This window comes from Theropithecus gelada, chromosome 4 (genome assembly GCF_003255815.1).
Source record: "Theropithecus gelada isolate Dixy chromosome 4, Tgel_1.0, whole genome shotgun sequence".
NCBI lineage: Eukaryota > Metazoa > Chordata > Mammalia > Primates > Cercopithecidae > Theropithecus > Theropithecus gelada.
Window position 1 is genome coordinate 105,469,648 of NC_037671.1, and position 22,630 is coordinate 105,492,277.

Below are 22,630 nucleotides of genomic sequence, written 5' to 3' on the forward strand. Positions count from 1 at the left end.
AAACCTAGGTAATACCATTCAGGACATAGGCATGAGAAAAGACTTCATGACTAAAACACCAAAAGCAATAGCAACAAAAGCCAAAATTGACAAATGGGATCTAATCAAACTAAAGAGCTTCTGCACAGCAAAAGAAACTATCATCAGAGTGAACAGGCAGCCTAGAGAATGGGAGAAAATTTTTGCAATCTACCCATCAGACAAAGGTAGATCTAGAATCTACAAGGAACTTAAACAAATTTACAAGAAAAAAACAACCCCATCAAAAAGTGGGTGAAGGATATGAGCAGACATTTCTCAAAAGAAGACATTTATGTGGCCAATAAACATATGAAAAAAAGCTCATCATCACTGATCATTAGAGAAATGCAAATCAAAACCACAATGAGATACTATCTTACACCGTTAGAACAGCGATTATTAAAAAGTCAGGAAACAACAGATGCTGGCAAGGTTGTGGAGAAATAGGAACACTTTTACACTGCTGGTGTGAGTGTAAATTAGTTCAACCATTGGAAATAGGAACACTTTTACACTGCTGGTGTGAGTGTAAATTAGTTCAACCATTGTGGAAGACAGTGTGGCAATTCCTCAAGAATCTAGAGCCAGAAATACCATTTGACCCAGCAATCCCATTACTGAGTATATACCCAAAGGATTATAAATCATTCTACTATAAAGACACATGCAAACGTATGTTTACTGCAGCACTATTTATAATAGCAAAGACTTGGAACCAACCCAAATGCCCATCAATGTTAGACTGGATAAAGAAAATGTGGCACATATATACCATGGAATACTATGCAGCCATAAAAAAAGAATGATTCTGTGTCCTTTGCAGAGACATGAATGAAGCTAGAAGCCATTATCCTCAGCAAACTAACACAGGAACAGAAAACCAAATACCGCATATTCTCACTCATTAGTGGGAGCTGAGTGTGAACAATAAGAACACATGGGACACAGGGAGGGGAACATCACACACTAGGGCTTGCAGGTGGGTCGGGGGCAAGCAGAGGAAGAACATTAGGACAAATACCTAATGTGTGCGAGGCTTAAAACCTAGATGACAGGTTGCTAGGTGCAGCAAACCACCATGGCACATGTATACCTGTGTAATAAACCTGTACCTTCTGCACATGTATCCCAGAACTTAAAGTAAAATAAAATAAAAGTTTTCTATTCTCTTAAAGAGAATCTTAAAAGGTTTCAAAACAGGCCTGGTGCAGTGGCTCATGCCTACAATCCTAGCACTTTGGGAGGCCAAGATGGAAGGATCACTTGACTCCAGGAGTTTGAGACCAGCCTGGGCAACATGATGACACTTCTCTTAAAAAATAAAAAACGGGCGGCGGGGACAGGCATGGTGACTCACGCTGCAATCCCAGCACTTTGGGAGGCTGAGATGGGGGATCATGAGGTAAGGAGATCAAGACTATCCCGGCCAAGATGGTGAAATCCCATCTCTAGTAAAAATACAAAAATTAGCCAGCCGTGGTGGCACGCACCTGTAGACCTAGCTACTCAGAAGGCTGAGGCAGAAGAATTGCTTGAACCTAAGAGGTGGAGGTAGCAGTGAAATGAGATCGTGCCACTGCACTCTAGCCTGGCAACAGAGCGAGACTCCATCTCAAAAAAAAAAAAAGCAGCTTCAAAACAAAACAAAAAAAATACTTGAAAAGTAAGTTTATCTATAAATACTAGTGTGTATGTATATATGTGGGTGTATCTGGTATAATTTTTTTAAGAGAAAAGAGGAATCATGCTGTAAATTCAAATCGTAATGATAGGTCATGACTCCAAGAATTAGAATCATGGATCAGAGAGATGTCTGTCTGAATTTCCTCTACACAGTGTATCAACATTCATAAGGAAAAAATTTTTTGTGCCTTCCCAAACTTTACTTATATATTAAAAAAAGACAGTATCTTAGAAGGCACATATTTTTTAAAATTCATTAAAGCAGACCAAATATAAAATAAAAGATATGATGGTCATTTTACTCTAGATGATCTGAAATTTTAAAAGTGCATAAAATTAAGCCTTTGAATTCTTATAAAGTGTCACTAAAAATATTTGATTACTAATCAGAGTACAAACTGAAGTACCGACCTAGCCATACAGATTTATACATTTATCAACTGAATCTCATACGCAAAAATGTATTCTTTATCATGACAATCCACTGTTATTAATGGACTCACTTTCTCCAACAATGTTAGTATAATCTGCAGTGCACTGCGAAATAACTGCCTAAATGTTTCGCCAAGTTTTATTATCCATGATACTCACTGCCAAGTCTACCCAAAGCACTGTAGGAGGCTATAATCCAAATTATTACAAAATTAATTTATTCATTTAAATCATGTAATTTCAGGAGCAATCTTTCACCAGAAGCTTAGCAAATTTTTTAATGCTTTATATTAAAATGCAAATGCACGAACTCTAAAAATCTCACCATTATTTTTAATTACAGAAAGAACACCAATAGATTGATTTAAAACACATAATATATAGTAAAATGCTTGTTTGTTCTGTAGTAAAACTTAATTGAATGCTCAAATAGGTTACAAATTTGCTTTAAGCAACTTTCTCATGAAGTTGTAGATTCTTAAATGCCACACACAGAGTTTCAGGTTGGAGTAATTCACCTTCCTGCAAAACGTACTACAGGCAAATAATTATAATAACAAAAATGACCTAATTAGCTCAGCTGTATGTACAAAAAAAGCAAACATAAATGAGGTGGCTCCATATTTCATTGCTTTGTATCACTGTGACACATTCACCGCCATATTCTTGAAGCTAAAATTCCCATACTAATTGGGAAAGTAAACACAGTATGAAACTAGAAGCTGCGGCATTAGATTCTATTCTATTCTGCATTCTCCATCTGCTGTCCCACACTCACAATATTTAATTTCAGCAAAATCTAATTCAGCGTATCTCTACATGAATGCCTCATTAGACATCTCAAACTTCTGGCCTCCAAGATGGCCTCTCAAATAGGCTTTACTTCCCATCTCATTCTCTATCTAATATTTCATATCTCAGTATAAAGCACCACTCTCCATGCAGCTGCCCAAATCATAACCCAGGAATAATTCTTTCCTTGTTTTTAACCCATCCTCTACATCCAGCCTAACAACAGGCTCTGCCAATCTACCTCTAAAACCCCAAATTTATTGACTTTTCTCCATCTCTCCCATCATCACCCTAAATATCACCATATTCTTTTTTTTCAAGATAAATAATATTGTAATACAATGCATTATTTTACTAGAGCCACTTTCATTCTTGACTCCTATTCCATTCTACATTGAACAGCTCTTATATCATATTCTATATCTCATCACTCCCCTGCTTAAAAGTCTTCCAATGGCTTAAAATCCAAATTGTTTTCCTTGACCTACAGGCCTTAGATAATTTGGTTCTTTCTCATCTCTCCAAACTCATCTCGGGCCACACTTCCTCCTCAGTCACTACACCTAAGACATGTTTATCTTCTTTTAACTTCTCAAAACATACCCATTGTGGACTGAATGTTTACATCGCCCTATAATTCATGTTGAAACTCTAACCTCCAACATGATGGATAAGGTGGTGGGGCCTTTGGGAGCTGATTAGGTCATAAGGGCGGAGTCCTCATAAATGGAATTACTGTCTCTAGAAAACAGACCCCAGAGAAAGCTCTTGCTCTGTTTTACTCTGTGAGGATACAAAGAGAAGATAGCTATGAATCAGGAAGTAGGCCCCCGTCACACACTGAAATTGCAGGCATCTTTGTCTTGGACTCTCTAGCCACCAGACTGTGAAAAAATAATCAGAGGTCTTCCCTAATCACCTTAATGTAAACAGGTCCAATTCTAATTGGTCAATATTCTCAGCACTTTACTGCTTTCAAAATAGTGTAAATGAAGCTTTGTGTAGTGGCAGTATCATAGCCAATGAAGTTTATCCAAGACATGATAATTGCTAACTGCAAACAGCATAAAACCAACTGCCAAAAAAATGCTTTGTGTCCCACAAGGCTTATGAAAATAACCAGATATAGACAAGTGCCATTTTTGCTATACAGAATGCTTAAAAAAAAAAAAAAGTGGGCAATAGAGAAAGGTATCCTTGAAGATAAACCTGTGTTTATCTACACCTTTAAAAGCTATGCATAGGATTAGTTCTCTGGAAGTGCCTAAAATATTCCCACTTCAGTGACATTTAATGTCGTCCAATCAGTGAGGACTTCCCTGACCCTCGTATTTTTTTTTTTTTTTTGAGACGGAGTCTCGCTCTGTCGCCCAGGCTGGAGTGCAGTGGCCGGATCTCAGCTCACTGCAAGCTCCACCTCCTGGGTTTACGCCATTCTCCTGCCTCAGCCTCCCGAGTAGCTGGGACTACAGGCGCCCGCCACCTCGCCCGGCTAAGTTTTTTTTTTTGTATTTTTTAGTAGAGACGGGGTTTCACCGTGTCAGCCAGGATGGTCTCGATCTCCTGACCTCGTGATCCGCCCGTCTCGGCCTCCCAAAGTGCTGGGATTACAGGCTTGAGCCACCGCTGACCCTCGTATTTAAAATAACAACGCCCTTTCCCAACAAAGTCCTTTCTTATCTTCCTTTGCTTTTTCTCTCATGGCACTCATCATCATAGGACACATAACACATACCACCATCTCTGCTTTGACCACTGGTATAGACTCCCACTTGGTCCTTTTCAATTCCCATTTGCTTCTTTCTAATTCATTAACCATACTGCAGTCAAAGGGATGTCTTAAAAAGGGAAATCTGATTCTGTTATAGGTCTGCTTAAAATGTTTCACTGGTCTCCTACCATCCCACTCTCTGTTCCTCCTGCCAGGGATTAAGTTCAATACTGTTAAAATGGCCTATAAAGCCCTGAATAGGCAGGGTCTCTGCCTGACTTCCACCTTACCACTCTCAATCTTGATCATCACACTCTAGTCAGCTCTCAGAACTTAGCAGGCTCTTTGCTTCTGAGCCTAGCCCAGATCATTCCTTCAGCCTGAAACAACTTTCACCACCACCACACCACTCTCTCTAGCCCTTCCTCCTTCCTGTACAACTCCAGTTATAAATGTAACAATTACATAAAAGCGATCTGTTTAATGCCTGGCTCCTCTGCTACCCTACACATTCAGAGGGAAGGAATCGTGCCTGTCACATCTACCCAGTGTCCCCTGTGCTTAGCACAGAGGCTGGCACATAGTAGGTTCTTATATTGGCTAGCTAATCCACACTACTACCGTCCGGGCATGATTCTCCCATAATGAAGATTGAATTTGCAGCCATGAAGATCAAAGACAATGAATGTTGCTGCCAAGACCTGATTAAACACAAGACCATAAAATCTGTGAGAAATATTTGTGGCAATGGAAGAACGAACAAAAATTTCCAAAAACTCACATAGACAAGGAATGAAAAATAATAGATGAAACAACACTGGCCATATACTAGTAACAGATGAGGCTGAGTGACTGATAGAGATTCATTCTACTATTTTCTTTGCTCTTATTTATACAATGTAATCTCAGTGTCCCAAAGACTGATAAAAATCTGAATTTTGCTAAAGACTGTAAAAAAGGAAGCTTATCCAATATCAATCTTTCAATGAGAAAAAAGGTACAAGGAAGAGATAGTTATGCCTCCCACAGTTCTACTTAGGAATCTACTTTTATACCACCTACAACTAGAACAGAACCTGACACTGTAACAAAAATCATAGAAATTAAAGACTCAACATAGATACACAGACAGGTAGTAGCTGCATTAAGTCTAAAAACTCTTGTTTCTGTTTTAGTAGTTTTTCTATGTTACCACAGTTACTTCTAGAAAGTTATCTATTTCCTTCTATCTAGTAAGTCCTGCTTAAAAAGAAGTCTGAGAAGGAGGGGGATAGGAGAACAATAAAAATTATTCATCCAGAAGTTCTTTTGAAATGAACTGAAAACATCTATCATCAGAATTAAAGTGCATGTGATTGTTGCTTTAAAATCCTTGAATCCGAGTCTTATGAGGTATTACCACCTTCGTATTTGTAATAAAACTCCAGCTTTACAGACATCGCCTAGGGGGAGGGAAGGGAGTTGGAGAAGGGATAGAAAAGAAAAGAAAGAAAAGTCCAGCTTAGAGAGAAAAGTGACCTGCCATGATCATACAACTGATGAGAGACACAGCAATAAGTAAATAGATCAGGTCTGGTGATCCATCTCAGAACAACAGATTTTCAGTCCGATACTTACTCTACTATAAGCAGAAGTAGTAAAAACAAGGCAATGCAATGACAACCCACCTGTCTCTATCACACAAACCTCCAAAGAGCTGGAACCGCTGCATTTAACTTTTATGTTACCTACCAAACAAAAGTATCTTCCAAATGTTGTGACTTGCTATAAAATTACCATTAGCTAATCACCATCTCCTCTTAGAAAGCAGTTTTAAGTTAAAATGGCACACTATCAAATAATTAATGTGTCTAAAATATTAATTAGTTGAAAAAGCCTAACCAAATTTTAGAAACAGTGTACACTTTTAACATATTAGCAGTTAAACCTGGCCTTTATTTGCAAGTTTACAGAATGTATCTAATGCCAACCCTCCCCACCTTTTTTAGATTGTATACTCCGAAAAGCAAGAAACTAAGTTATGGCAAAAATATTTTTTATAGATTTCCTCAAATCACTGGCTTATAAGAAAAACAACTTGATATTAAATACATAATCGCCTGCACTTGTAGTAACAACTGCTCATAAATAAAAATGCTACTTTCTTTTCTTTCTTGTGGCTGTTAACCTTATTTCACAGAGGTTAAACATTTTTGTACATAAAATGAAAACTCATAAAAAAACACTGAAAGGCACAGTATGTCCTAAATGAGTTTTCTTGGTTTCATAAGCTTTTCTTATTTCTCTTTCACAGAGTTCTGAGAAATTAAAATTAGCATTTGAAAGTATTCAAAAATTGTTTAAATTGTTGTTTAGCTGTTATAATCTACAGGTGCAGTTCTAAATGAAATAAATGTGCCATCTGTTATGTCACAATATTGAGAAATTGACAACTGCACTAACAGAAAAGTTTAATATCTCTGACTTCACAAATTAATAAAAACTTCTTTTGGAGGAAAAAACTCTACATAAAATCCAATTCCATAAATAAATTCAAACAAGACACTTCCTTTAGTTTATTTTAATAGGAAACTATTAATGAAAAATTGTTAATATTATTTTCTGTTAGTATTAGAAAGGAATAAAATAAAGAAGTCATGCAGTTAATATTTAGTTTCTCTACACTTGCCAAAGACCACACAGTAGGTGCTGGGGATACAAAAATGTAGGACATACCCCAACTAGGCTAATTGATATGCCAGCAAAATACATAAACCATATAACTATACCAGAGTGTGACAAAATACAAGAGAAAAAATTGCATAAATGGACAAAAAGTCATGATAGCTGAAAGCATTAACAGTTCTGCCTCCACTTTTCTACAAAGCTCTGTGAAGCCAGGAGCCATGTTTGTCCCATCAGTGCTGGATGATCACTAGCTGCTAGCATAATGTCAGATATACATTAGGTGCTCAATAAATGTCTGTTGACTAAAACAATAAAAGAAGGAAAGCTTCTTATAGAAAGTGACAACTGAGATGAGCATTAAAACATGATTACGAGTTAAAGGGGAAAAAGTATTCCTGATAAAGGAAACAGAATAGAAAACATCCACCATTTACCCATTTATGTTAATTAACATTCAGTATTTTACTCCAAAATATATTTTCTACAAGCAACATTTACTGAGCTAAAGATTTCCGAAATGAATATTCTCATTCTGAATAAACAGAAAATACAGTACCAAGGACTCCAGTATCCACAGCATACCTCTCATTAGACTTTGCTGTGGAGATCTCTCACAAGACTACTCAAAGTCTTAGGAGAGGTATGTTAGCTCAATTATAGCAGTGTAAGCTTAATCATAACCATCACAAATAAAACCAAACATAATAGCTACAAAAATAATTTATAACAAAAAACAAAATGGAATAAAGTATATTTTAACCAAACATCATTTTAAGTTGGATTTAATCAAACGTCGCTTTAAAATTAATTTAATAAAATTTAATAAAGGAAACTTTACAACAGTCACATACTCAAGAAACAATATGAGCCCAGGCAGAAATAGAAAAAAAGTAATTTTATGCCTAAAAAAATTGTAATAAATGCAGTTATTAGAGTAAGTCAGCTACATTCTGTTACACTCAGTTCTGAATGTGTAACATTTTGAGTCAGACTTCAGGTGAAAGATAAACATGAGCTGTAGCTTGGTCAACCAACCTTTTATGGGCTGACAAGCATTTTCTTAAAAGGCCAGATAATAAGTATGTTAGGCTTGTGGGCCACATAGTCTCATAATTATTTAACTCTGCTACCGAAAGTAGCCACCGACAATACATAAGTGAATGAGTGTGGATGGGTTCCAGTAAATCTTTATTTACAAAAACAGGTGGCTGGCCCATGACCATATTTGCCAACCCTGTCCTGGAATCTAAAACTGACTTCTCACTAACTCTTTTTTCATCAAGACTGCTTTACTCCCTTTCAAATACTTTCACATAAACTGTATTGGTGTTTCATAAGGCCTCTACAAATATCAATGAAGCAAACCTAACAGATATCCTCGTTTTATAGATTAAGAAACTGAAGCTCAAAGGAGTTGACTTGATCTAAGGACTACTAAGACCGGAGACTAAAAACCAGGCCTTTGTTCTTCTAACGCCTAATCATTATCCTCCATACCCAATCTTCCAATGCCGCAAATAAAACATTCAAATCGTTTTTAGAATCCTCTGCTGAACCCTCGAGTTCTTTTTAGAAGACTCAGCCATTCACAATAGACTTTAAGAACATCTACTTAACTAATTAAATTATTAACTTCAATTGTGAAGTTAATTCAAATTCTTCTTTCTTTACATGATCCTCATCTTCTTCTATTTAGGCTACCTTCTTATTTACAAGTCTCCTAAAATATCATTTAATCTTCAAATCGCCAGCAAGAAACAAGGCAGTACACCTTCTTATGGAGGTGTAAATTATTTTAATCATTTCGTAAGAGTTTGTGAACTCAGTAATAAAAATGTGGTAAGAGGCCTAGTGCCTAACTTTGCAAAGCTTATAATCTAGTTGAGAAATGCCAGATGTATAAATATGAAAGTAAGGAGTGACTCCATGTAACCTAGGTCAAATCTAAAAAATTTAAAACAAAGAAATGAGAAATGAAAAAATGTAATTTACAGTATACATTATCATAAAATACATGTCTTACTTGCTCTTGATACCACAGAAATGCCCTAAATTTTGTATAATGAAAGTTTAACGAATACTAAATACCTACAAACACCCATTTGATGTGGTAACAGCATAGTCCAAAAGTTAAAACTAGATCACATTTTTTAAAAATTATGGCAGGTGAAGGTTTTCTTCTGTTTTATTCTAGTCATTGCCATGAAAGAACATCTACTGGACTAACTCCCTGGCCAAAAACACTGTTGAAGATAGAGGAATTACAGGACATGCCCTCACTCTGCATGGCAGGATGGGACTGGAGAAGTAATCATGCAAGTTGACACTAAGCAAAGTGATGTTCATAACTAATGGGGAAAATTACGATTGTTCCACAATCTTTAAAAAATTTTGTCAAAACATTTAAAAACTCTTACTGTTGATTATAAATATACACTAGAGGCTGAGCACAGTAGCTCATGCCTATAATCCCAGCACTCTGGGAGGCCAAAGTGGGCAGATCACTTGAGGCCCGGAATTCGAGACCAGCCTGGCCAACATGGCAAAACCCTGTTTCTACTAAAAATACAAAATCAGCTGTGCATGTTGGTACATGCTTGTAATCCCAGCTACTCAGAAGGCTGAGACATGAAAATTGCTTGAACCTGGGAGGCGGAGGATGCAGTGAGCTGCGATTGCACCACTGCACTCCAGCCTGGGTAACAGAGTGAAACTTAGTCTCAACAAAACAAAACAAACCACCACAATAAATGTATACTGAAAAATAAAAAGTTAAAAGAAATCCTAATATTTATTTAGTACAATTATAATTTAACACATTAGAAACATTGAGAACTGAAGTGTTTTATTTTTAAATTTTATTTTATTTTTTTTAGAGACAGGGTCTCACTCTGTCACTCAGGGTGGAGTGCGGTGGCACGATCATGGCTCACTGTAACCTTGAACTCCTTGGGCTCAAGCAATCCTCCTGCCTCAGCCTGCCTAGGACTGTGGGCACATGCCAGCATGCCCTGGCTAATTTTAAAATTTTTTTGTAGTGATGAGGTCTTGCTATGTTGCCCAGGCTGGTCTCCAACTCCTAGCCTCAAATGATCCTCCCAGTTGGGCCTCCTAAAGAATGCTGGGATTACAGGCATGAGCCACCACACCCAGCCAAAAGTATTTTATTTCTTTGTAAAAACTTAAGAACTTATAGTTTGAAGAGTGCTTGCTTTCTCAACATATAACTTATGGGCAAGCATCCTTCCCATGTCTTGGTGAATTGAAGTCATTTTTTCTACATTTTAATCAACTTCTAACATTTTACTATTTGTATTTCAATGTCATAAAATATCTGAGAGTTCCTTTAATAAGAAGTTTTTTATAGCATCACTTCCTTTGGGACAGCTTCATCCTTTTGTCACAACTACTTTCCTTATTCATGCCAGTAAGTTCACCTTTACTGCATATAAGTTCCTCAATAAGTTCCCCTGGCTGCATAATCTAGTCTCTTGAAGGGCAGCCATGTCAACATTTTCAAAGTCAGCTATTGCTTCCATAACCCCCTTTCTTTCTATTCAAATTTCATTCCCAACATTATCAGTTTGTTTCTTTGTTGGATTTACATCTCTCTTGGCCAATTCCCTTTTTCAATTATCGATTGTTATAAAATGTTACATGGGTTTATTGCTGGAGACAAGGAGGCAACACAACTACATGCTTTGCTATCTGTGGGTGAAATGAATAATAGACATAGAGAGGCCAATCACTGACAGATATGGAAAGAAGTGACATAATTTATCACTAATCATAAGCTCATCTGTTGTTATGTAATGATTCCTGGACTAAACTAGCAACAAAGTTCGCATTTTATGTAATTATCTGCAGTCAATATACCACTGTAATTGAAATTTGAACTATACAGTTGAGGACCTGGTGTTACTTAACTAAACCACAGTAACTGAAATTCATGCATACTGGAACCATGTAAAGGGAGGACTATCTGTACTAAAACAGTTTGAAAACACTAGAGGGTGATCAATGCAGGCAAGATCACAGAGTTATTTAAATTCTCCAAAACATGAGGGATACAGAGATGACCACCACATTCCACTTAGCTTTTTCCTTGGGAGTATTTTCTAAACCATAGCAAGGAGAAAGGGAATTGAAGCACAAAACAAGTCTACTGTCCTGAGAAATCAGAGGTTGGAGTTCAATCCCCACACATGTGGAGGTATCTTTGTACGCACCCAGAATTTTCCATCGTGACCACAGAAGGGTCACGCCTGAGGAATCAAAGACCACATCCCTAGAGTAATGGCATTTCCTTCAGAAGCTAAACCCAAGTTTATATGACATATCATATGTTAGGGGCTAAGCAATCAGTCTAATGCTAGAGAATCCATGAACAGAGGGGCACCAAAAGAGTAGAATGTAAGGGATGACTAAAAGTAGCCTCTGCACAAATCTGGGAACAGAGGCTACAATTTAAACTTGTACCACCAATTCTAAAATGTATCAATTACTCACAGGGTTATGGCTGTATCATATTTTATAAAGTGGTATTCTAAAATTAAACACTATTATGCTTACCATTTTGTAATCCCATCCAGAGTTGCTTGTGATCTTTTTTCTGCATTTCATTGATTACTTGACTTTTATGTTTTAAAGCATCAGCTTCTTTCATACATGACATAAAATGAGCTTCAATTGCATCCTTAGATGGACAGTGCAGAAGGTCTTTTTCTGGAAAACTCTATCAAAGGAAAAAATACACATATAAAACAGGTACACACATTACAAAATTAACCTCTTAAAAGAGAACTATATCCCCCAGTTTACCAATATTTCTAGTAAACTATCTCCTAGCACTAAAATAACCCAAAATACTTTTAAATTTAACTTAAAAATCTTTAGCTATTTGGCCCATTTTGTACTTTTCCCAAATAATTCTTACGTGTTTTATAACAACATGAAAAAAGGCATCAAAGGGTAATAATCTGAAAAATAGCTTTTCAACTGACCATACCAAGTATTGGCAAAGATGTGGAATGGAGCCCTCACACAGTACTAACAGAAATGTAAAACAGTATAACCACTTTGGAAAAGTCTGGTAGTTTCTTAAGGATAGTAAACAGACATCTACCATCTGACCCAGCCATTCCACAACTAGGCATCTACCTAAGAGAAATGAAAGTATATGTCTATATAAGGACTTGCTACATGAATGTTCACAATAGTTTTATTTGTAACAGCCCCAAACAGAAAACAAATCTAAATATCAACAGGTAAATGAACATATAAATTGTGGCATACACTTACTCACTTCGAATAGGTAAAGCTTACTATAAGTCAATTAGACCTCAATAAAGCTGTTAAAAACTAGATTTTAAAGTCAAATAGCTAAATTTACATTCTGTAACTTCACTGGTTCTTTTAGGCAGCTAAAGCAATGATCATTGGACATACACAGAGTTATGTAAATGAAACGACTGATGCACTTTTCACTGAAAAAAAGATAATGAGAGCTAACAGTTACTGAACACTTACTGTGACACTGTATTAAAACTTTTTATATGGATTATCTTATTTAATCCTCACAACACTTGAGGTAAACATTACTATTATTGCTATTTTACAGATAAAAAAATTAAAGTTAGGGAATATCTAAAGTCGCAAGTGTCATTCAGCTTGCTAGGGAGCTAGGATTTAAGGCTAATTTGACTTAAGTCCTATCTTTTAACCATTATACAATATCACTTCCTCCAAAGACTTAAATATTTAAGATAATCATTATATTCAAACATGATTTTACAAAGTTATTATCCTATATGTACTTTAATACATTTAAACAGAAGTAAAAATGGCAAAAAAAATAGCATATAGCCTACTCAGGTTACCGTATTCATAAACAACATTCAATTATCCCTGTCATGGAGCTTTCATAAAAAGAATGAAATGAAAAGATAAAGAAAGAAGCTCCTGAGTGACTATGAAACACTGATGGAAAGCAGGAATTAGAAAGCGATTAAAGACACCATTCCTCATCTCTCTCAATACTTTTTTAATAAGTCAAATTTATGATTCACATGCAGTCAAATGCAGAAATCAAGAGTACAATAAAATGAGTTTTGACAATGAGTAACTGTCAGCCCAAGTACAGAGCATTACCATCACCCACAAAACGTCCTCTGTGCCCTTTGCAGTCAGTTCCCTCATTCCCTTCCCAAGAAATCACTGATAATGACATATAACACTAGATTAGTTTTGCCTGTAATAAAATCTCATATAAACAGAACTGCAGTATTGTGTAACTTAGTATCTTTCACTTAGCATAATATTTTTGAGATTCATTCCTGTTACTGAACATATCAGTAATTAATTCCTTTTTGTTGCTGAGTAGCATGCCATTTAATGAATACACCACAATCTGTTTATCTAAAAACTTGTTAATAGACACTGGGATTGTTTCCACATACTGGCTATTATTTAAAAAGCTGCTATGAACATTAACACACAAGTCTTTTATAGACACATGTCTTCATCTTTCTTGGGTATACAGCTGGAAAAAGAAATGCTGGGTCACAGAGTAAGTGTATATTCTAATTTTACTTAAAAACTGCCAAACTATTTTTCAACATGATGTATGATGTTACACTCCCACTAGCAATGTATGAGTTCTGGTTACTCCGTGTCCTCAAACTTGCTACTGTCAATCTTTTTCATTTAGTCATTCTAGTGAGTGTAATGTAATGTCTCTTTGTGGTTCTAATTTACATTTCCAAGATGACTAAAGATGTTGAGTGCCTTTTCATGTGTTTGTTGGTAAATTCATATATGTTCTGTGAACTAAGATTTTCGCATTTGTTTAAAAGCAACTACTAGGCAAGAAGTTGAGTATAATGTGAATTTTATGGTTGCATATGTAAATATTGTTCACAAGAAATGCTAGGTGAACAGAAAATTTCACCCAGCTAAACTAATCAGCTGGGAACACATACAATGCACACATGTGCACACCTCCAAAATGGACCAGCTACTTCAATTCATGTTATGAGTTGTATTCATCTACATCAGGTGCTACAATTTCTTGTTCGGTATCAGAAAATCCTCCTTTCACTTCACCTGTCATGGCGCAAGTCTTCTATATCCATTTCTGCAAGCAAACTTCCAGTCTTTGCAACATGAAATGCCATATTTATTGTAGTATTTATGCATTTCTCATACATTTTACCTGTTAAAACTGTGGTATGGTTTTTACTAGGTTCCTGTTTTTTTGTCAGTGTAAGTTTGTGGATGTTGTGCCCCTAACCCTTTCCCCCGTAAGTCCAGTAGTTTTCATTGCACAATTTTTAAGAGCAAAGTTAAGAACACATACAATGCATTATAGAAGTGCCTATACTGAGCAGACATCCTTGCCTTTTTCCTCATCTTAGAGTAAAACATTCAATAAACCATCATGTAGCATGACTTTAATTGTAGCCTTTTCATACTTTTCATATCTATCCTTTGTCAAATCGAGTGAATTCCCTTCTATTCCTAAGCTTGCTATAAGTTTTGATGACAAATGGGTATTAAATTCTGTCAATGAATGACTTTTTCTGTATCTATTGATTTTTCTATTTTATTCTGTGATTTACATTGACAGAGATGTTTTATTTTGAGAGGGTCTCACTGTGTCACCCAGGCTGGAGCACAGTGGCACAATCACAGCTCACTGCAGCCTCAACCTCTGGGGCCCAAGCGATCCTCCCAATTCAGTCTTCTGAGTAGCTGGAACCACAGGTGTACACCACCATGCTCAGCTAATTTTTAAGTTTTTTTGTAGAGATGAGGTCTCCCTATGTTGCCCAGGCTGGTCTTGAACTTCTAGGTTCAAGTAATCCTCCTGGCTCAGCCTTCCAAAGTACTGGGATTACAGGCACGACCCACTGCACCTGGCCTACATGCATTGAGATTTGAATGTTGAATCAATTTTTTACTCCTAGGATAAACTCAACTCAATCATGGTGTGTACCGTCTTTTTTAATTATTGCAAGATTCAATTTGATGGTACTTCATTGAAGGCTCTTGCATCCATGATCATGAAATATATTGGCTTATAATTTTCTTTTAATGTCTTTAACAGGTTTCAATATCAGGGTTATTCTGGCCTCTAACACAAGTTGGTGTCTCATTTCTGGAAAAAGTTTGTAAAGAGTAAGAAAGTTTGTGAAGTTTGTAATATTATTTCTTAAACATTTTATTTCATTTTATTTTTAACTTTAGAGACACAGTCTCACTACGTTGCCCAGGCTGGAGTGCAGTGGCTATTCACAGGCACAATCCCACTACTGATCAGCACGGGAGTTTTGACCTGCTCCATTTCTGACCTGGGCCGGTTCACCCTTCCTTAGGTAACCTGGTGGTCTCTTGTTCCCAGGAGGTCACCATATTGATGCCAAACTTAGTATGGAAATCCAATTGGCATAGCACACTACAGCCCAGAACTCCTGGGCTCAAGCGATTCTCCTGCCTCAGTGTTCTGAGTAGCTGGGACGACAGGCATGTGCCACTGCACCCGACTAGTTCTTAAGTATTTTATAGAGTTCTCCAATGAAACTCTCTGTGCAAGGTGTTTTACTCTGTGAGGTTTTTAAAATTACAAATCAAATTTACTTGCAGATTAAAGAGCTTTTCATTTATGTTCTTATGTCAGTTTTGGCGACTTGTGTTTTCATTGAATTTGTCCATCTGTCAGATTTATCGGCATAAAGGTATTTATTCAGTTAATATAAATGAATTATATAATGTGCAGTCATTTGTGTCTTCTTTCACTTAACATGATATTTTCAAGGTTGTAACATATTATCAGTAATTCCTTCCTTTTCACGACCAAATTATACTCCATTGTAAGGATACGTACAGTATTTTGTTTATTCATCAGCTGATGGACATTGGGTTATTTCCGCTTTGCCTATTATGAACATTCATGTATAAGTTTTTGTGTGGGCACAAGTTATTTCCATATTTTGCATATTAGAATTACATATTCAGTTCTCTTGGCAATATTACTAAGAGTAGAATTGCTGGGTAACACGGTAAGTATATCATTTGATGACATACTAAACCGCTTTCCAAAAAGGCTACACCATTTTCATTCTCATCAGCAACGTACGAAGGGTCTAATAAGCCTATACCCTCTCCATCATGTGTTACCGTTTTTTGTTGGTTTTTTTTTTTTTTTTTGGAGACAGGGTTGCACTCTGTCACTCAGGCTGGGTTGCAGACACGCGATCAGGACACACCTCAGTCTTCCAAATAGCTGGGACTATAGGCACATGCCACCACACCAGGCTATTTTTTAAAAAATTATTTTAGTAGAGATGAGTTCTCGTTATGTTGATCACACTGGTCTCGAAATCCTGAGCTCAAGTGATACAGCTGCCTCATCCCCACAAAGTGCTGGGATTAAAGGCATGAGCCACCACATCCAGCCTTGTACATCATCTTTTTGATGATAACCAATCTAGAGGGTGTGAAGGGGTAACTCATTGTGTGGTTTTTTGTTTTTTTCTTTTTTTGATTTTCCCTAAAAACTAGTTATGCTGAACATCTTTTCGTGTGTTTACTGGACATTTATATAACTTCTTCACAGAAATGTCTATTCGAATTCTTTGACTAATTTTTAATTGGGTTTCTTTTTTTTATCTTTTTATTATAAAGTTATTTCCATATTCTGTATATTAAACTATTAGATAGTATAAGATTGCAAATATTTTCTCCCATTCTGTAGGCACCCCACACACAGTCTTGATTATAGCTTTGACACTGAGTAGTGTAACCATTATTTTTTAAAAATATTTCTTCTGACCCATTCTCTCTCCTCTCCTTGAACTCCAATTACACGCAGACTGCCTGATATTATCCCAGAGGTTCTGTTTTTTCTCTATACCAATTTCCATCTCTCTATTCACCAAACTGGGTAACTTCTGTGGATCTGTCTTTGAGTTCAAAGAACCATACTTCTGCCATCTTTAATTTGCTGTTAAGCCCATGTAGTAAATTCCTCATTTCAGATATTTTTCTACACAATTCTACAACTTTGTGATTTTTTTCTCTTAAGTTACTGAATTTATAATAGTTGCTTTAATTCATTTTTCTGGTAGTACCAAGATGTGGATTCTCTTAGGTCAGTTTCTATTGAGAGTAAATTTTTTTTTTATTTGATATGGACCATATTTTCTTGCTTATTTGCAAGTCGAGTAGTTGTGGATTGTATGGTGGACACTGTGAATAATACGTTGTAAGGATTCTAGATTATATTGTCTTCCTTTAAAACGCTAAGTTTTGTTCTGGCTGGCAGTTAATTTACTGGCAGCTCTCCTTAATCCTAAAAAGGCAAGTCCAGAGCAACTCTTACTCTAGGGTTAAAGACTGGCAATAGAGATTGGCAAACTTTCTGTAAAGGATTAGACAGTAAATATTTAACACTGTGCAGGTCATACAGTCTCTATTGCAAATACTCAACTAGGCTGTCATAGCCGCAAAGCAACCATAGACAATACGTATATGAATTTCCATGAATGGCTGCATTTCAATGCAACTTTATTTATGGTCATCACTAAATCTATATTTCATGTAATTTTCACATGTTACAAAATATTTTTTTAAATTTTTTTCCAACCACTTAAAAATGTAAAAACTACTCTTACATCACAGGCCATGCAAAAACAGTCAGTGGGCCACATTTGCCAATTCCTGCTCTAATGTATGATCCTTACTCCAAAATCATGGTCTTTCTGGCATCTCAGGTAACTGCTCAGTATGTAGCCAAATGTCTCTCCACTTTGAATGAGCTGGAATCCAACACTTTCCAGCATCATAAGACGTTCAGTATCTTGTTCCACTCTTAACCCTACAACATTCACTCTCTACTAGACCTTGTAGAGTATCAGCTATGCATGTGCAACCCAGGCCTCAGCCAAGCACCCAGGGAGAACATACACATATACTTTGTGCTAAGGCACCCACAGTTTTCAACACGATTGTTTTTGCATATCAGTGTAAATGTTAACACAAAGGGAAGGGCCAATAACATCTTGATATTATTATATCATGAAAACAGCTTTGACCTGAAGAATCCATTGAAAGGGTTTCAGGAAACTGACACATAGAAGGATCTCCACATTTGTTGAATGAATGAATGAGTGAATAAATAAACAAACAAGTAGACAGCTATGATGTATTTTAATCTAGATTTCAAAGTATTTTAGGGTTTATTTTTAACACACAAAAAAATCTAATCATTGGAATTATTTTCCAACATTAACAGAGAAGACTCATTAGGCAATATAGCACCCCTACCCTTAATATGTTTGAAGTATTTTTATCTCCACACCTCTCTAAACTTAAAAATTGTTGTATATGCAAGCATTCCTTGCTTTGCATGTAACATGGTGAGTGAAATTCATGCATACCAGCACTATGTGCTCCATCTATACTATTCTTTGGTAACTAAGGTGTTTAATAATATGGTATTGTGCAAAGCACATTATTATAAATGTACATGGAAATAAGCTCTAATGACCCACAAACTCAAATTCAGTAAAACAGGAAGGAAAACCATCATAAGAAGAATGAGCACCCTTTGGGCAGTAACTATGAATGGACACTCCTTACGGGAAAGAAACTCAAGACACGTAAATGACTTTTTCAAACTCTACATGCCTCTCTCCAATAAAATATAGGAGGATCAGGTGGATCACTTGACTTGAGGTCAGGAGTTCGAGACCAGTTCAAGTACCTGAGACCGACATGGTGAAATCATTGCTATTTGAGAATGAATCACTGTTCGTGATCAACTAATATAAGAGACCGACATGATGGAATCATTGCTATTTGAGAATGAATCACTGTTCATGATCAATTAACGTAAGCGTTTCCAATCACAAAAACCAAATGTGTTTGTGAATTGGGGGTCAGGAACAGAGCAGAGGCAAGGTGGCTAAGGGAATGAGGGACCAGCACTTCACAAACTATTGAGACAAAATTAGGTCACACTAAATTCAGTCTGGTCTTAAAAACTACAGGAATGAACATTTCTCAAAACAGAGGTAGATCAAATCTTTGGAATTCCATCTCCTAACCCTTCTCTTAATTCAATCAAAATAGCCTTAGAATTACTCAACAGTATTAGGTTGTCCCCTCTGTACTTCCATATCCACATCTACATGCAGGATTCCTCTTGTTCCTAGTTGACTTTTAAAAATTAACACCAACTTTCAAAACTTTCATAAATTTTATTTTTTATAGAGGCAGCGTCTCACTACATTGCCCAGGCTGGTCTTGAACTCCTGGGCTCAAATGATCCACCCACCTCAGCCTCCCAAAGTGCTGGGATTACAGGCGTGAGCCACTAAGCCTGGCCCAAAAACTCGTAAATTTTAAACAGTGTATTCAGCAATAATAAAGAAAATCAGTTCATACATTAAAAGTGTGTTTCTGCCAAGAGTTAGGAAAAAATTGAAAAGTATCTTATAGACAAATACTAATCGAAGTTTAGCAACTAAAAGAGTGTCATGGGAAAAGAAAGAAATAACTTCACTTCAAAAGAAAATTCTACTCGAAGTCTGTTTACTATGTATCACAAATGGGACAAAGGAGAAATGCAATTTACTATACCTTAAAATGTACTGTGATGTTCCAAGGAAGAGCTGAACTTGATGCAAGAAGATCAAATAGTAAACCAATTGGATAATGCCTAAAAATGAAACAGTATATTTTCAGAAAATAAATATGTAAAGTTATAACTACAACTCCAAAATAAATTTCCAACACATATTTTAACACCAAATGTCAGGCGCTTTAACCACAAATCACAGAAAGGCTACATTCTTTTTTACGTGCCTGGGCTAGTATGATCTACTTTCCAGGCATCAAGTGGTTTCCTTCTAAACACTTCATTCCCATAGAAACCTCAATATGCACAATGGGATTGTGGGCAAAGGCATTCTTTATCAGCCGTGTGAACTGTTATGTCACAGTACTGCTGCATCTAATTGTCATCCCAGTATTCATAAAGGACAGTTGATTTTTGTAAATTTATTTAAATATCTTTTTTACTTTTAGAACTTAAAATTTTAAAAACTGTAAGAACCAAGATGAGCACCTAAAATGCATGCAAATCACCTATTCTGTGGTTACTATTAACATTATAGCATATAAATTTCCAGTCTTTACCTATACATACATATCTAAATATAGATCAGGACTATCCTTTAAAACTGTACTATAACCTTTTTCACATAATATAATGTCAACATTTTCCCAAGTCACTGAACATTCTTCTGAAACCTAATTCTAAATTAAAAAAAAATAAGTTCCAAAATAAGAGAACATTTCCTAATATAACCATTACTCACAGTGAAGTAAATTACTTAGCAATAAATAAACATGACTAATACAAACGTTGTAGATTTCAATGGACAAAACTTAAGCCATCCTTTTAAAAAGTCTAAAGTAAATGAGCTTACTTGGTTAATCAGAATTAAATAATACGGGTTGAGTATCCCATTTCCAAAATGCTTGGGATCAGAAGTGTTTCAGATTTCAGCTTTTCTTTTTAAATTCTGGAATATTTGCATCATATTCTTGCCATTTGAGCATCCCAAATCTGAAAATCCGAAATGCTGGAATGAGCACTTCCTTTGAGTGTCATGTCAGTGCTATGTTTACCTATGTATGTACAGGTAAATGTACTTAGATTCTGGATTTCACATTGTGGGATGTGGGATGCTCAACCTGTACTCACAACCAAGGCAAAAAGAAAACTACTTGGTGTTATACACAGTCCTGTCTTTATCTGTATAATCTATTAATGAGTTACTCCTAGATTTAAGAGCTGCAAAATTTGAAATCACATCAAATTTATCTCAAAATGAGTAACTGTGACCAAGATTCAAATGTCAGTTAATATTATTTATGCTTGTGCTACTCTGGGCACAATGCCTATGGGATAGCCCTGCTCTGCCAGGAGCAGTACATTTGCTTATATATAAAACATATATATATGTTTATATATATAATTGTATATATATAATTTATGCTTGCTTACTTGTACATAATTATGGGAAAGTCATCAGTTTCTAGAGATCATGTATTTATTTGGTAGGAACTTAGGATGGGCCAGGTACAGTAACTCAAGCCTGTAATCCCAACACTTTGGGAGGCCAAGGCGGGTGGATCACTTGACTTGAAGTCAGGAGTTGGAGACAGTTCCAGTATCTGAGACTGACATGGTGAAACTCTGTCTCTACCCAAAAATACAAAAAAAAAAAAAAAAGAAAAAAAAAATTAGCCAGGCATGATGGCACACAGCTGTAGCCCCAGCTACTCAGGAGGCTGAGGTGGGAGAATCTCTCGAGTCCGAGAGGTAGAGGCTGCAGTGAGCCAAGACTGCGCCACTGCACTCCAGCCTGGACGACAGAGTGAGACCTTGCCTCGAGAAAAAAAAAAAAAAAAGAATTTAGGATGAATGCCCTGTTGGTAAAAATAAAACAGTGGGGGTACTTTTAGTCTTATATGCATTATATCTCTTAATAAGAACCCTTAAATTTCTCTCTAATCAATCCTTTCATATCCAGAAAATAATACTGAAGAAAACTATAGAACCAGGAAAAACTCTCACCTCAGTCAAAACCTAAAAAATATACACACACACACACACACACACACACACACACATATACACATATAGCACTATAGACAAGTCATAGATTTAATCCAATTCTGATCCTTCTCTCTGAAGTATTAAAATTGAACAAACTCTAAAATAATACCTCATACTTTTACAAAACAGACCTTTTAACGTCTTCGATTTTTTTTTTTTAGAATATCTCTCTTAGGTATCTGCAACAGGGTTAAAGATGAATGTAGGCACTTAACTGAAGTTTTATTTACTTGGATTTCATTAAAAAGACTTAAAATTTCAAAAGTGACACCATATTGCTTTCCAGATTCTAAACAGCACTGAAAATACAATTACAAAGAACTCCACTAAGCAAAATAGTCAATCTATTAGATAAGATTCACTTGAGATCACATAAAACTACTACAATCCAGTGTTTTACATATTCCCTGCCATTAACAAATATGTGAAACACTTTTGTAAATTTGTAAGCAAATTCTAAACCAAATATCATATCTTAAAGTAATCTATAATATAAAATCAAGTTTGTTTGTTTTTGTTTGAGACAGGGTCTTACTCTGTAACCTAGGCTGGAGTGCAGTGGTGCAGTCAGAGCTCACCACAACCTTGACCTCCTGGGCTCAGGCTAGTCTCAAACTTCTGGGCTCAAGCAATAC

General features: G+C 36.1%; 1 protein-coding gene across 7 annotated transcripts in view; it reads right to left on the reverse strand.

Moving 5' to 3' along the window:
* The window catches only part of ATG5 (autophagy related 5), a 136,568-nt gene that overhangs the window by 83,937 nt on the left and 30,001 nt on the right, over nucleotides 1–22,630 (reverse strand). For 6 of the 7 annotated variants that reach the window (XM_025383540.1, XM_025383539.1, XM_025383535.1 and 3 more), the window contains 2 exons: nucleotides 19,949–20,027; nucleotides 11,879–12,041 (listed from right to left, as the gene is read on the reverse strand). The exons of the other annotated variant lie outside the window; for it this stretch is intronic. In XM_025383540.1, coding sequence (XP_025239325.1) covers nucleotides 11,879–12,041; nucleotides 19,949–20,027 — 242 coding nt within the window. The remainder of the gene's footprint in view (nucleotides 1–11,878; nucleotides 12,042–19,948; nucleotides 20,028–22,630) is intronic. 7 annotated transcript variants of the gene reach the window in all.